This window comes from Mustela nigripes, chromosome 4 (assembly GCF_022355385.1).
Source record: "Mustela nigripes isolate SB6536 chromosome 4, MUSNIG.SB6536, whole genome shotgun sequence".
Classification (NCBI taxonomy): domain Eukaryota; kingdom Metazoa; phylum Chordata; class Mammalia; order Carnivora; family Mustelidae; genus Mustela; species Mustela nigripes.
In genome coordinates, this window is record NC_081560.1 from 191,550,011 (window position 1) to 191,564,215 (window position 14,205).

A 14,205-nucleotide genomic window follows, 5' to 3' on the forward strand; every position below is an offset into this window, starting at 1 on the left:
GTCCCAGTAGACCCATCTGCAGGGCTGGTCACAGGGCTGGACACAGAGCAGAGACGACAAAGGCTTACGCCCCCAGGAGCCCCCCCAGATGGCACACGCAGGCAGGGTATGCCCACATCGCCCCCCGTCCAGGCTGTGTGGACCCCAGCTGTGGGCTGCGAGGTTGGTCACCAGGAGCAGAGAGCATCCACTGGGAGTGGGTGACCGGGAGACAACCCACAGCGGCCCCTGTGTGTGGAAGGCCCCAAGGGTGCCGGGGGGACCGTGGGTCCCAAGGACGCTGACTCTACACAATTTGTATGCATAGGTCACCGCCCTGGCCAAGATCCCCAGGTCTGGGGAGACGCCTGGAAGGAGCGTTGAGCCCAGGAAGCCCCCTGCAGACCTGGGCCACCTCCCAGTGCCTTGGCAGCCTCACATGGACGCCAAGCTGGCCCGGCCTCCGGGCATGATGACTTTAGGGAACGGCATGTGGAGGCTCCACATGCATGAACCGCCACCAACAGCTGGTTCAGAAGCCAGAGCAGCGGCGTCCCACCAGGACGGCTCCTCGCCCACATGAGCACGGGGACTCAGCCTGGCCCCCCAGCTTGTCCGGGTGCAAGCAGGGTCTCCAGCCACACCCCATCACACAGGTGCCGAGGTGGTGACTCAGGGACCTCACAGTGTCACCGAGACGCTCAGAAATTCATTTGCGGGGCTTTCTGGTTCATCCAAAATGTCTCCACCAGGTAACTGCAGTCTGTGAGTGCGAGACGTTTGAAATAGCGAAACACAGCTTCTCTGGATGCCACTGTCCTCCTCCCGGGGAGCACAGACCGGAGGGGCCGCAGCTGAGCCGCAGCGTCACATGGACGGTCCTGCGCGTCTGTGTCCTGCTGGGGAGCTCACTCCTGGTCCTCATCCTAAAGGGAGGGTGTCCTGCCACGGGACAGGACTCGTGGTCCACGTCGGGAGGGGCAGTCTTCTGGTGGCAGGGGCCTCCTGTTGGAGGAATGCCTCGTGTTGGGTGGCAGAGGGGCTAGTGCCCATGGCCTCTGTCTGTGAGGCTCGTGGTCTTGGTGTAGTGACTTGGGTGACATTCGTGTCTCCTGTGGGGTGGGGGCCAGGGTTCCAGAGGGAGCGTCCGGCACCATGGGCGGCAGTGGGGACTCGGGACTGGGGTGCGGTGTGTTGAGTAGGTGCTTGAGTGGGCCGTGGCCGGATGTCGATGTGCCCTGCACTGTGGGGCCGCACTCCTGCACACAGGCGCTCGTGCTCCGTGAGTACAGGGGACGGGGGCTCAGGCACGATGCTGCTCCTGGGGCCAGAGTCCCTGCACTGACATGGGTGGGCTGCCGGGGCAGGCCCGAGCCCTGTACCAGGAGTCTGGAGCCGCAGGAGGACTGTTGGTCTGTGCCCATACAGGTATGTCCCGGGGGTCTGTGTGGAGAGATGGCGTGCCCTCCACGAAGCACTGGAGAGCCTGCCCGCGTCCAGCCCCAGCTGCCTGTGCGGATGGGGACCGGGCCGGGCTCCAGGACAGTTTGGCTCCCCTACCCCAGCCCGTCTGGTCCACCTGTGCCGGCTTCTGCTTCCGGCCTCAAGCAGGATGTTAGAACAAAACTCCATGAAGCCGTCCATCTTCCCCTCTGTGAGCCTGAATACCCTCTCTGCACACTTGAAACTCAGGCTTTAGAAGCAAATGCAGAAACTAAGTGGCTGGGTCTTCCTGATGCCAAGTTCAATTTAGTCCAGATTTAGCCAGATTGAAAATTACTCTAATAAGATTGAGAAAAAAACAGTTTCTGCACAATGAGTAACTTGGTGACCTTGGTTACTTGCCACAGGACCCTGAATGCACTCAGGAGTCTCTTGTGCTTGGAAGGGACAGGAGGCTGCCGGGCCCGGAAGAGCCGGTGTGCTGGTTCTGCACACCCCCGGACCCAGGCAGCTGGCAGGGACAAGGCCCTGGCCTCCAGCCGTGTGCCCTGTACGGAGGCCCTCCTGCTCCAGTGGACGGCTTCCTGCCCCACGTGTGCGGGCGTCCTTCCCGGCTCTCCCCACCCTGTGTCTCCCTTGAGCCCACTGGCCACTCCCAAGGGACCCTCAACCCCACCGGGCAAATGAGATGGCCGTACCCACCCCATGCTGGCCTCCTGGGGCATCCACGCACATTGTAAATATGTGAGGCTCGGGAAACGTCCGTTCTACCTCAGTAAAGCCGTAGAAATGATTCAATCGGCAGGAGACAAGGAAAAGGCGAGGGGAGGGGCCCCACCAGGCCCTGCTGGGCTACGGCCTCAGCTGCCGATGCCAGGACCAAGGACCAAGCACGGACAAGGGAGGGTCCTTGTGGGCTGGAGGCAGAGGTGCCTGGGGCCGCCCTGAGAACGGGTCACAGTAGGAAGTGAATCAAGATAAGCCTGGGACTATGGTCTGCCTCCCGGGCCTCGCATGTGCTGGGATGTGCGGCTGTTGGAGCCGGGGTGCACATCAGCCTCCTGCCTTCTGAATGCTGGGGCCCCTGGGCCTTCCAGCTTTCCCCACCTGGCTTCGCCTACCCACCTTCCGCAACCTCAGACTCAGGTCTCCTGCCCTTCTTAGCTGGGGCACAGGACAGAGCAGTCACTCTAGGGTCAGGAGAGAGGGGGCAGGCAGACCCCAGAGAAGCTGAGACCCTGGGGGTCAGCCAGCTCCCTGGGCCGCCTGCCTGGGGCCACTGGACCTGAGCCACTTGGCTCAAGCTCTAATGAAGGAGCAGAAGAGAGGGAGGGGGAGGAGGAGGGGGAGGAGGGGGAGGGGCCAGCTCAAACAGGCGGCAGGGGGGGGGCCCTCATGGGGAGAAGTGGGTCCTGGAGCCAAACTGCGGCCCCCCTGGGAAGAAGGACAAAACACCAGAAGGTCCAAACCTCGGGGTGGGGAAGCAGGGGCGGGGTCCTGGGCTGGGTGCCCTATGGCTGGTCTTCATTCTCCCGGCCCCCTACTGTGTTCATAAAGAGGTCAGGTTCGGGTCCCACTGCTGGTCAGGGATGGAGCCGGGTCCTTGGAGCCGGGACCTGCCAGAGCTAACTCCACAGCCTCCAGGAGCATCGGTCAGTGGGCTCCCAGACCATCCCTCTGCTCCAGGATAACACACTCATCAGCAAGGACATGGCCTTCTGAGCTGGTTTTTGGAGAAAATGCAGGGCTAAAGCAAGGCCTGGGGGTCAGTGAGGCCGATGACAGGTCCCGCACACCCCAGGCCCCCAGCTGCCAGCCCAGGCCGGACAGTGGCCACTGCTAGGCCTAGTCCACTCCCAGAAAGGTCCAGCTCCACAGACAACTGGCTCAGGCAAGGGTCTGGACACTCCTTGGGCCAGTTACCATGCCAGAAGCCCCCCCCGGCTGCACTCCACCACTCTCCTGGGGGCAGGGGTCCAGCCGGGCCCCTAAAGCTGCACAGTAGGAGGGCTCTGTAGACGCATAGCAGGACAATCTGCAGGTCACAGGGCGTGGGGCTATGGGCCCGGGGGCACCATCTGGCCCCAAGGGCCTGTCCTGGGTGAGGGTTCCCAGCAAGAGACCCCACTGGGCCCTGCAGATCCTGCATGACCTCTTAGGGAGGGCCGAGCTGCTTGTCCTTCTCTGTCCTGCAGAATGCAGGTGTGGTATACAGTAGGGGCTCAATAAATGCTTATGGAGTTGTAGTAGGGCCCACTCTGCCCAGGCTGATATCCGCCTCCAGCCTCTCATGTTGACCACAGCCCTCCAGACCTCCGGCTGCTGTTCTCTCCTGTGGGCCCTGTGCTGGACACCAGAAACGGGGCTTGGGCTGGTGGCTGCAGAAGACATGAGGGAAGCTGGGTCCCCGTGAGGCCAGGGCTGCCCCCCAGACAGGCTCAGAGCCCAGACCCCATCTTTGGGGCCTCTGGAGGCCTGAGCACACGCCCCCTCCCTGGGAGCACTGGGGGCCCCTGGGAAGGAGAAGAGAGTCATGCCACTTGTTATAGAAGGAAAGGAAAGCCAGACTGGAATCCAGGAGGACAACGGCAGAGTCTTGCAGCAGGGGCAAGACACGAGACTCACGGGCAAAGGGGACTCCACGGCCAGGGAGCAGGGGGTCTGACCTGGGTTCTCTGCTTGGCCAGCCGCAGGCCTGCTCCCAAACCTTCTCCCAGGCCCGTCCCGTGTCAGCAAGAGCCCCGCCCTCGATGCCTCCTCATCCTAGGCGGCCGTTCCCAGGAGTTCTGGGAGGGGAGTGCAACCAGAACCCCCCAGCCCTAAGGTCCCCTTGCCATGCTGTCCCCCCGTGTCCATGCTGCATTCAGAATGGGGCCCAGCCTGTCCGCACACGGTCGCTCGGAATACAGCCTCCGTCCCATGTGTTTTCTCTGACACGGTCGTGAGGTCCTGACGGTGGCCACTGGGAGGAAGAGTCAGGAGGAAGGGTTTCTGGCTCGAGTTGCCAACAGGATTCTTGCTAGAGGCATTGGGGTGATAAGACGTCCCTGGAGAGGAGAAGGGGCCCCTCAGATGCCAGGGCCGGGGTTCTGCCCCAACTGGCTAGCAGGGCGCTCCCTAAAGTCGGAGGGTTTGGAGGGAAGCTCGGAAGCCAGGAGTCAGGCCCGACTGGGTGGCTCAGGAAGCTGAGCAGAGAGAATCTGTAACCTTGAACCCCTCAGTCTTTGGGGCCGTGACAAGGACCAAGGGGCCACCTGCCTGTCACACCCCCACGCAGACACACACCCTGTGTGGAAGCTGAGGGCCTAGGGCTTCTGCCCTGTTCTCGGCAGTCCCCTCCCCAACCCCAGGACTCACAGACAACCGGGGTCCGAGGCAGCGTCCCCCCAACCATGAGGTCACATCTGGAGGGGCAAGCAGGGCCTCCCCTCCCCTCTCCCACACTCACCAGACAGAAGCAGCCCAGCAAACCTGCTCCTTACCCCCAGCTCCGAGGGAGAGGGTGCAGGGGTGGGAAAGAGCCCTTCCCCTGCAGCGCCCAGGAGCGCGGGAAGGGTGCGACATGGCCCCAGGCCCTGCGGGCAGAACCCCCACCCCCCGGAGCGCCAGGCAGCTGCAGCCCAGGCCACAGACATGGGGAGGCAAGTGACCAGGAAGGGCTGGTGGGGAGGTTCTCTGGGATCCAGCTCGGCGCGAAATGTCGGGACACCAAAAGTCCATCATCGAGACCCACGCGCTGGATTCAAAACCCTAAATTGTTGTAAAACACCCTTAGGAACAGCGCCCGAATCTTCCGGAGAGACAGGCTCTTCCCCACCCCCGGCTCCAGGTGCTGCAGGGGTTGCTGGCCCAAGGGAGGGCAGCGCACCCCACGGCAACACCGGGCCCCCCAGCGCGGGAGCCACGTGGGTCAGAGGCGGGGGTCGTAGAGAAGCGACCCCACAGGCAGGAGATTCAGGGCTGAATGTGCTGAAACCACCTGGACACAAAGGGCAGCCCGCGCCGCTTCTCCTCGCCACAGACACGCCCCAGAGCCCCCAGCCGGAAAGGGGAAGCAGGAAGGGTTCTAAGTCGGAAGCCTGTCATGCCTGTCCCGGCCCTGCGGCCTGAGGGCCACACTTCCCAGTTTACCAAGTGCCCCGTGGCTCTCCCTGCCTCTCCCCACATCTGGCAGCCTGAGCTGGGGCTCCGAGGAGTGAGGCCCTGGGGGAGGGGGACCCATGGAGAGCCTGGGGTGCTGGGACCCGCTGGGCATGCAGGAGACCACACAGGTCTCAGTGGGACCACACAGGGCAACACTCCCACCCAGTGTCCGGCGACCAGCTCAGCAACAGACAGCGTCCCTGATTCAGCAACCCCCCATTCTAGGGCACCTCGGGACCAATGACGGGGAAAGCCGAGCTCCCCAGCCCATCAGAGGACTCTGCCTCCGGCCTTCATCGGGGCACCTGAGCCCTCTTTCCTCCACGACCTCCCCCTCTCCCCAGCCTGCACCGGTCTCTGCCACACACACGTGTCATGGGACCCCCCAGTTCAGGGCACTCTGAGGAACCATCTGGGGCGGGGGGGGCCTCCTTGATGTCCCCATGCCGTGTGCCAAGCATACACTGAAGAGGGCCAGGCCAGGTGCCTTGCACACGTCACTTGTCAAATGCTGATGTCACACCCGTGAGCAGACTCAGAGAGGTCAAGTGACCTGCCCGGGATCACACAGTCAAGACAAGACAGGGCCAGAACGTCCACGAGCCACACGCCCTGGCGTCTAACCCTAACCCTGGCCGCTCCGAGGGAGCAGCACTGAGACGGCGCCCCCGCCCGGCCTCGCCACCGCCCAGCGCTCCTGCGTGGAGGAGGACAGACTCCCCACAACACGCCTGCGGCCTTCTCCGCTACCTCCCGCTGCACGGGCCTCTCTGCCCTGTCTGTGTCTGCTCCCCACGGACGCACACCCGCACGGCTGGGGCAGCGGGGGGCCCCGTGATCACCAGCGCGGGTGGACACGCAGCTGTGGGCCGAGCAGGGCGGCGGGAGAGCCCTCCTGGGCGGGGCAGGTGGTATCAGTCACGTTCCCAAAGTAAATCTCCTCCAAGTTCTCCAGACCGAGCTAAAGACACCGGGATGAGGAAGGACAGGTTCTCTCACTTCCCACAGACGCACCAGAACGTGGACTTCTTTGAGCCGCAGACCCAGGAGGAAGCCAAGAGCACGTCACAGAAGAGGGGCACCGGCCAACGGAGACCCCCGACACGGCCCACAGTCCTCAGATGAGGCCAAGGGAGAAGCCCACCATGTATTCGGGGGTAAATGATAAGACAAATTCCTGGTCAAAAAGGAAAAGACTGTTGCCAGGCCCGGCATTGAAAGCCGCTGACTGTCGGTGGCCACGTGGACCTCTGGGAAGGCCACGGAGCTCGGCCTGGGTCCTGGGGCTCCGTGGAAAAGTCAGCAGAGCCATGGCCTGTGGAACTTTGAGAGGACACATCGCAGGACACCCACAAAAGGACACCCGCATGGAGTTCAGAGCAACGAGAGGAGGGAGACCCGGACGGAGGGAACGCGTGCCCGCTGCTCCCGCGGCAGGGCCCGGGGTCCCAGGACTGGCTTCCCGGCGGCTGCCTGCGCTCCTCAGCGCCTAAGTCCCACGTCTGTTCATCCTTTTCTGAGACACGTTTCCCAGTGACGTGACTGAAACGGAGTCCTGGGCGAGTTTCCCAGGAACAGGAGCCTCGGCCCGGGACAGGGGACAGCGTTTCAGCATTTTGTTCATGGGGAGCCGTAGCGTAAACTCGGTCTCGCTTCGTGCATTAGGGAACAGCACAGCCACTAAACTCCTGGCAACTCCTCATGGAAGCTGGGCTTAGTTGAATTTATTCTGGAATTCGGTGTTTGTTTCTCACGGATTAGTGTTCCTCCACTGGCCGGAATGTCGCGTGGCCCTGCCTCGCGCAGGAAGGAGCTACCTCTGTGCTCCAGAGCGACCTTTGCCCCCGCTTGCAGCGGCCCCGACAACCCAGGAAAGCCCTGTTGGAAATCCAGCTCCACGGACAGAAACAGGACAAGAAGCGCTGGTTCCCAGGCGAGGGGCTCATTCTGCTCACAGACCCAGGGCCGACACTCCAGCCGCTTCCCAGCGACAGGGAAGCGGTGACCCTCCCCAGGCACCCCAACACCCACACGGAGTAACTGAGGGTGTCTGAGCTCCTGAGAATCCAGAGAAACGGAGGAGGGGGAGACGTGCCAACAGTAACGGGGGGGGGGCACCCGGCGCCACCTCCCGTGCCAGGCGGGCAGTCCCCACCCCACCTGCCTCCATCAGGCGTCGGAGTGTCAGAGTCAGGCCCTGAGCCACCGACGCCTGCATCTGTCCTTGGCAGAAACCCTCAGGAGCGACGAAGACACAGGAGAACACGCTGCCGTGGCTTCCAGTCATGAAGCCCGCAGCCCCGCCGGGGAACCGGGCCAGGAGCTCCTCGCCACACCTGGGCCACCATGGAAGCCAGCCCACAGCACACAGGACGGCCCTCCGGGCTGCTCCTACCAGCACCAAGCCGGACACTCACGGGTCAGGGTCAAAAGCCCCCTGGGCGTGGGCTGCACTCAATCCCTGTGCCCCCCCCCGCCCCGAGGGGGGCCCTGCCCGCCGGCGAAGGCTGCTCTCTGAAGCCTTCACAGCCGCAGTGGAAGAACACATGTGCACAGCGAGCCCAAGCGCTTGCCCCAAGCGACAGGGGGGCCGGCCCCGAGCCTGAGGCTATGCCCTCACCCCACTCCAGCCCTGGACCGTGCTGCCCTTGGCCCTTGCAGAGCTCCCAGGCCAGCAAACAGGCTCCCAGGGATCCCAACAAGGTCTTCATGGTCCCAGGGGCAGCTCGAAGGACACTGTGGTGGGTCCAACGGTGTCCCCAAAATGACCTGTTGAAGTCCTAACCACAGGCACCTGTGAATGTGACCTTTTTTGGAAACAAATGCTGTGTATATATAACACAATATGACGTCTGTCTTTACGGAAAAAGGGACAGCCAGCGTGAGAACCACAGAGTGACAGCGCAGGGCTCAGACTCCCCCAACAGAAGCCGCGGCAGTGGTCCACAGTCCTCGGGTGTGCATTCCCATCCCCAGGACAAACATGTCATTTACTTCACCAAAAGACTTCAAGATTGTAAAATAAGTTTTACGGTCACTGGGGGGAAAAAAGTTTGTTTTTTTATGTATTGAATTTTTGATGAAAACCTGCATATGTATTTGTTGCAAAGAAGTGTGATGGAGATCTAGAGAGTCTTTCAAGCTGGGCAGTTATTACTGCAGGGAAATTCTGGCCAAAATCTGAGGTCTATCATAAGTTTAAGGGAAAACACTCTGATGAACACTGTGGACTGGCAGACAACAAGTACGTGATTTTTTTTTTAAATGACGAACGGGGGGCGTCGCAGCTATGTCTCCGTGGGGACCTGGGCCGGCTCAGGCCTGTGGGGGGGGCCTCCTTGCCCTGGGGTGGTGAGTCTGAGCCCCACGGCAGGCGCAGAGCTTACTTAGACAGAAAATGAAAATCCAAAAACCATGTTGGTATTTAGTTCCTTGGATAGGTTGACAAGAGTAACAGCTTTACTTCAAAATATCAATATTTACCACACCGGAAACTCCACGCCTGGCAATTATTTACATTTGTGATTTCTTACAAAATTTAAATGTTGACTTCAAAATGTGCGAGCAGTTTGACAGCTTTTCAAAATTCATCCAGGGAAAGGAGAGCCAAGACCCTGTTCGCGTCAGCCGCGGACTGGTCGGCCGGGAGCCCCTGCTCGCGTTACATGGGAGCGACGCCCCTGCAGAAGCCCCGCGGCTCAGAAGAGTGAAGCAAAGTCCTGCCTGTGTCTGAGAAGGACCAGGGCCTGGAGACGAGCACTGGACTTTGCAGGAGACGCGCCCGTCTGGGGCGTCCTGTCCCGGCCCCGATCAGGAGCGAGGTCTGTGGAGGGCAGGGGCAGAGGCGGGGAGGGCGGCTCAGGCCAGGGTCTGCAGAAGGACGGCTCTCGCAGGGACGTGAGGTAGGGCAGACCCGTGGGCAGCGCACGCTCAGACGGGTCAGGGAGGACCACCGAGCGGACTGCGGCACCACCACGTCGCGGCCTCAGACTGCAGGGCAGGACTCCAACACCACGGGACTGTCCTCGGGAGGACGGGGAGCAGGCGCGGCGGGGCGGGCAGGCACAGAGGCCAACACTCGGAGGCCACTCCGGGGTCTGCTTGTGAGGATCCTGGCACTGCTGGAAACTGGGTCGGGAGTGAACTTTGAATGGACACCAAGGGCCTGCCGGGCTGTCCTCTCTCGTGCGCGGGCTCATCGGCTCTGGGAAGACCCGGAGTGCCTAATCGAGACCAGCGCTGGTGCTCAGAGTCCTGCCTCACCCAGCCACGTTAACGAAGCCTCTACGCTGTCCGAGGCCCCAGAACACCAGGCGAACACCAGATCCTCTCCTGGGCCAGAGCTTGCCACGAGAACAAGTGAGCCCTCAAGCCCTCAGACCCACCCGGCTGCAGGGGGAGACGCCGCAGAGCCAGGCCGACCAAGGAGCACAAAGCTTCCGGGGAAAGCAGAGGGTAAGGACCCGTGTGCAGTGCGGCCCCATGGGCTCCCCCTTGGCCCTTCCCCACCGGCCCATACTCCTGGTCCCGCTCTGTGGAGCAGCAGTCTGCCCGACCCAGGAGATGGAAAACACGCACCTCAACCGCCTGTTTCTGCTGCATTTTGCCCAAATTGGATGCGTCTTTTCCTCAAGTAGACGACCTGTCATTAGATCCAGAATACCGGCAGCACGCCCCTCCTCAGAAATGGGTTATCTTAGCCCCTCCCCTGCAGTGCCTAAGCCCCACCCCCAGACCCTGCGCCCGCAACCAGGTGCACAGTGACCGGAGAGCCAGGGGACAAAGCCCACCTCATCTCCATGAGGTCCCCGCAGGTCGGTTTTCGCGCCTCAACAAGGCCTCACCAGCCCACTCCCCCAGCCCTGCAGCAGGCAGACCCTGCAGCCAGAATGCTCAGCCCTGTGCACGGGGTCTGAGGGCAGGGGGGCACCCCAGGGCCCTCTTGCCTCCCTCTGCCTCCTTCTGAGGCCCTGAGTTGGAGACAGCTCAGACAGTGGCCCACATCAGACAACTGGGAGGGGCTTCTCTCCGGTTCCTCCACCCAACCCTGCTGCTGCTCTGGGCATCCGCACGCCCAGAAGCAGGGAAGTGGCACCCAGTTTCTGCCTAGTTGGCCTGGGCGGGCTCGGGGCATTTCGCACAGGACGAGGTCGACTGCCCGGCTACCAGCTCAAGGCCCATTTCTCCAGTGACTTGAGCATCCCACACGCTTGGGCGTCACATGCCAGGGCCCAGGGTCACTGTGACCGGACCCAAGCACAAAGTATTGGGAATTAATGTCCCAGTGAACGCTTGGACTTGCACGCCTTGCCACGAGCCCTGGCTCAGTCACACAAGGAGCGTTTACGGATCACCTGCTGTGTACCCGCGGAGCAAGGGTAGGGCCGGCGAGCGAGGAAACTGAGAGCCTGGCCCGTAGCCTCCGCTGACCAGAGCTCTGCTGACCAGAGCTCTGCTGGCAGCGGGGAAAGGACCGAGTCCACTTCCTGTGGAAGAGCGGGTAGGGGTGCCGCCTTTGCCAGGGTTGGGAGAGTACCCTGCATGTTCAGACAACCACGGGCCCAGCCTGGGGCAAGGCTCACACGCTGCTGAACCGAATCCAGCCACTGGACCATAAGCGGAACAACGAAGGGGTTCATGGGGCGACAGCAGGGCCGCTGAATGGTGGGCAGGCGTCGTCCGGTGTTTGGGTCTCCTTGGCCCCAAGGCTGCCTGGCAAGGTCAGAATGAAACCCTAACTGTTGCTCCCTACATCCCATGAACCCTCGCTCCAGGAGGAGGCGGGCCAGAGCCCCCCCTGCTCAGACCCGCCCTGCCCGGTCTCCCGCCCGCTCCCCGCTCCCGCTCCGCCGCCCCACCCCCACCCGCGCGAGGACTGCGGCAGCCCCGCCCCGGGGCGGCGGGGGATGGACGGGAGCGCCCCCGCGGAGCGCCCACCACCCACCCAGAGCGGCGCCCCCCCACCCCCCCGCCCCGGCAGTGCCCCCAGCCGTGCGCCCGGCCCTCGGCCTCGGGGGCCCAGGTGGGCGCTCACCCAGCGGCAGGGGGCGGGGGCGTCGCTCCGGGCACCGAGGGGCCCCGCCCCGAACCGCTCCCGCCGCGCACCGGCCGCCGCCTCCGCGCCGCCCGCAGAAGGGGCCGCGTCCCCAGGAGCGCGCAGCCCCAGTCGCGCCGCGGCGCCCGCCGAGCTGAGCCAGGCCTTGCGAGCGCGGGGACCCCCGGCCTCCCAGGCGCCGGGTCCCCGCTCGGGTGACACTGCGGCAGGCGCGCGGGCGGCTCGCCGAGGGCGGGGCCGCGGGGGGCGGGCGCGTTGCCACGGCGGCGGGGCGCGCGTAGCCGGAGCCGAGCCCGAGCCGAGCCCGAGCCGAGCCCGAACCGAGCCCGAACCCGAGCCGAGCCGCAGCCGGAGCCGGAGCCGAGCCCGAGCCGCAGCCGCAGCCTGGGCCCCGCCGCGAGGCCGAGGCCCCCGCGCGGGTGTGTCCGAGGCGCCGCCGGCGCGCCCGCGGGCTGCAGGCCATGGACGCGGCCGAGCTGTACGAGGAGGAAGGCAAGGACCTGGCGGGCTACGACTTCGAGCCGCTGCCCACTCTGCCGGAGGACGAGGTGAGCCCCGGCGCCCGCGGTGGGACCCGCTCCCCGCCCCCTCCCCGCCTTCCCGGCAGAGTCCGGGGGGGGGCGCCCCCCCCCCCCCCCCCCCGCAGGCCCCTACCCCGGGCCCAGGTCTTGGCAGCCACTCTCAGCAACCCCCACCGGCCTTGAACGTTCTCGCGCCGAGCGGGCAGGCCCCCTGGAACGCCCACCTGGGACAGCAGTGGGTGGGTGGTCACTGAAGAAGTTGGTGCCTTGTGGGCTGGGGGGCTGGGAGCTCCGGACTGTGAATGTTGGATGGACCAGTGTGGTTTGGGGCGTCGTGAGGGGGAGGAGGTGGATCCTGTTTTCCTCCTGCCAGCGCCCTGGGAGGTCAGTGGGAGGCACCAGCCAGCAGAGCCCAATCCAGCCCTCAGGTTCCGGAGCTGGGGTGGAGGTCCAGAAAGCCCCCCAGGACAGAGGGCTGCTTCTTGCACACAGTGGACAGCAGGGGCCTCCACTCCGGATCCTGAGTCCTGAGGCATCTCCCTACCCAAGGCTCAGAGAGACCAGCAGCCTCCCTCACTGGAGCTGCTGGTCATTCACTGGACTGCTGCCCGCAGAACCCATTTGCCTGCAGCTCTGGCTTCCCTGGCGCACCCCACAGGCTCTGGCTCGGGGTCAAATGAACAAGGCAGGTCCCTCCGTGGGATTGCCAGCCCCCAGAGGACGCAACCACCCCCAGAAAGACCCAAGGCTATGAGGTCTGGGTGGAGGGCCTTCCAAGCTTCCAGCAGGCGAGTGGCCTGGTCTCCAGGCTTCTGCACCCATGGCTGAGGAGCGCTGGCGTCACGCCATGCTCGTGGGAGGGGCTGCAGCCAGATGGTGCTGGTGAAGACCCTCCAGTGCCGGGCAAGGCTGGTGCCAAGGCTGAGACAGGGCCTCCAGCCTCCTGGTGCATGAGGGGCTCATAGGGGCCACAGCTGCAGTCTCCACAGCCTTCCACCTCTGCCCCCCACTCTCAGAGGAGAGCCGGCCGCAAGAACGGAGGTCACACTGTGGGCAGCGCTGTCCTGGGCAGCAGAGTGTGCCCCGGGGCGCCGGTGGCCGGCCAGCCGAGGGCCGCTGCTGCTGCTGCCTGCTCCCTCCTACGCCCGCCGTGGTGGCCTGGATTTGGTGACAGTCTGCAGAGGGGGGAAGCAAGAGCGTGAATAGAGCTTTGGGCATCTCTATGGCTTCGATGGAAAATGAAAGGGCGCGCCCAGCCCACAGCCCTCGGAGTCTCCCCCAGAGAACACATTTCAGCATATCTGTTAGAGACTCACCTCCGAAGTCAGCATCCGAAGCCGGTGTAGAACGCAGTTCTTCTGCAGACCCGTGCTAGGTCAGCCAGCCCCCTCTGAGGGCCACCTGTGTGCCCCGTGCAGAGTCAGCAGCCCGTGCCCAGTGAACAGAGCAGCAGAGCCAGGACCCAGACCCAAAGCCAGGTCCCCGCCCATGGTTGGCACTCCTGTGTGCCCTGGTGCCTTCTCTGGGCTGGGGTTCCCTCGTACCCCTCTGGGTCGGAGCAGCCCCCTAGCTGTGCACAGTATATAGGGCTGAGGGGTTCCCCCGTCCTGTGACCGGGGCCTCCAGGTGAAGTGGGAAGCCACTGCATTAGTAGCGTCCACCGGGAGAGCTCAGCTGGGCCCTTCGAACTTCTCGCACCTCTTCTGGGGGACAGAGGCACTGTCTTTGGGCATGATCCCGTAAAACAGGGAGCCCGTCGAAGCTCAAGCCTTGGAGCTTGACCGATGTCCTGTACCTGCGAACACACCTGGTTCAGACTTTGCACACACTGAGCTCAGCAGGTGCCGGAGGTTTTACATCTCCATCAGAGACACGTGATGTGCTGCTACAGCCCTGTAGAGCCCGGCTGCCTCCGGAAAGCTCCTGTGTAAGGGGAGGGGGAGGCAGCCTGCATCGTCACCCGGGGGGGCCACGCTGGTGCAAGCCCTGGAGAGAGCCAGACCGGAGAAGACTCAGGGCAGCTCCCCAGGGAGGGACGGCAGGTGTCAGACCCAGGACACAGAC

At 63.8% G+C, this 14,205-nt stretch overlaps 1 protein-coding gene across 1 annotated transcript in view; it reads left to right on the forward strand.

Moving 5' to 3' along the window:
- The first annotated feature begins 11,903 nt into the window (after positions 1–11,903).
- KNDC1 (kinase non-catalytic C-lobe domain containing 1) overlaps positions 11,904–14,205 on the forward strand; it is a 58,001-nt gene continuing 55,699 nt past the window's right edge. Inside the window, 1 exon segment of the mRNA XM_059398890.1 lies at positions 11,904–12,168. Within this exon segment, the coding sequence (XP_059254873.1) occupies positions 12,082–12,168 (87 nt within the window). The 5' untranslated portion in view covers positions 11,904–12,081.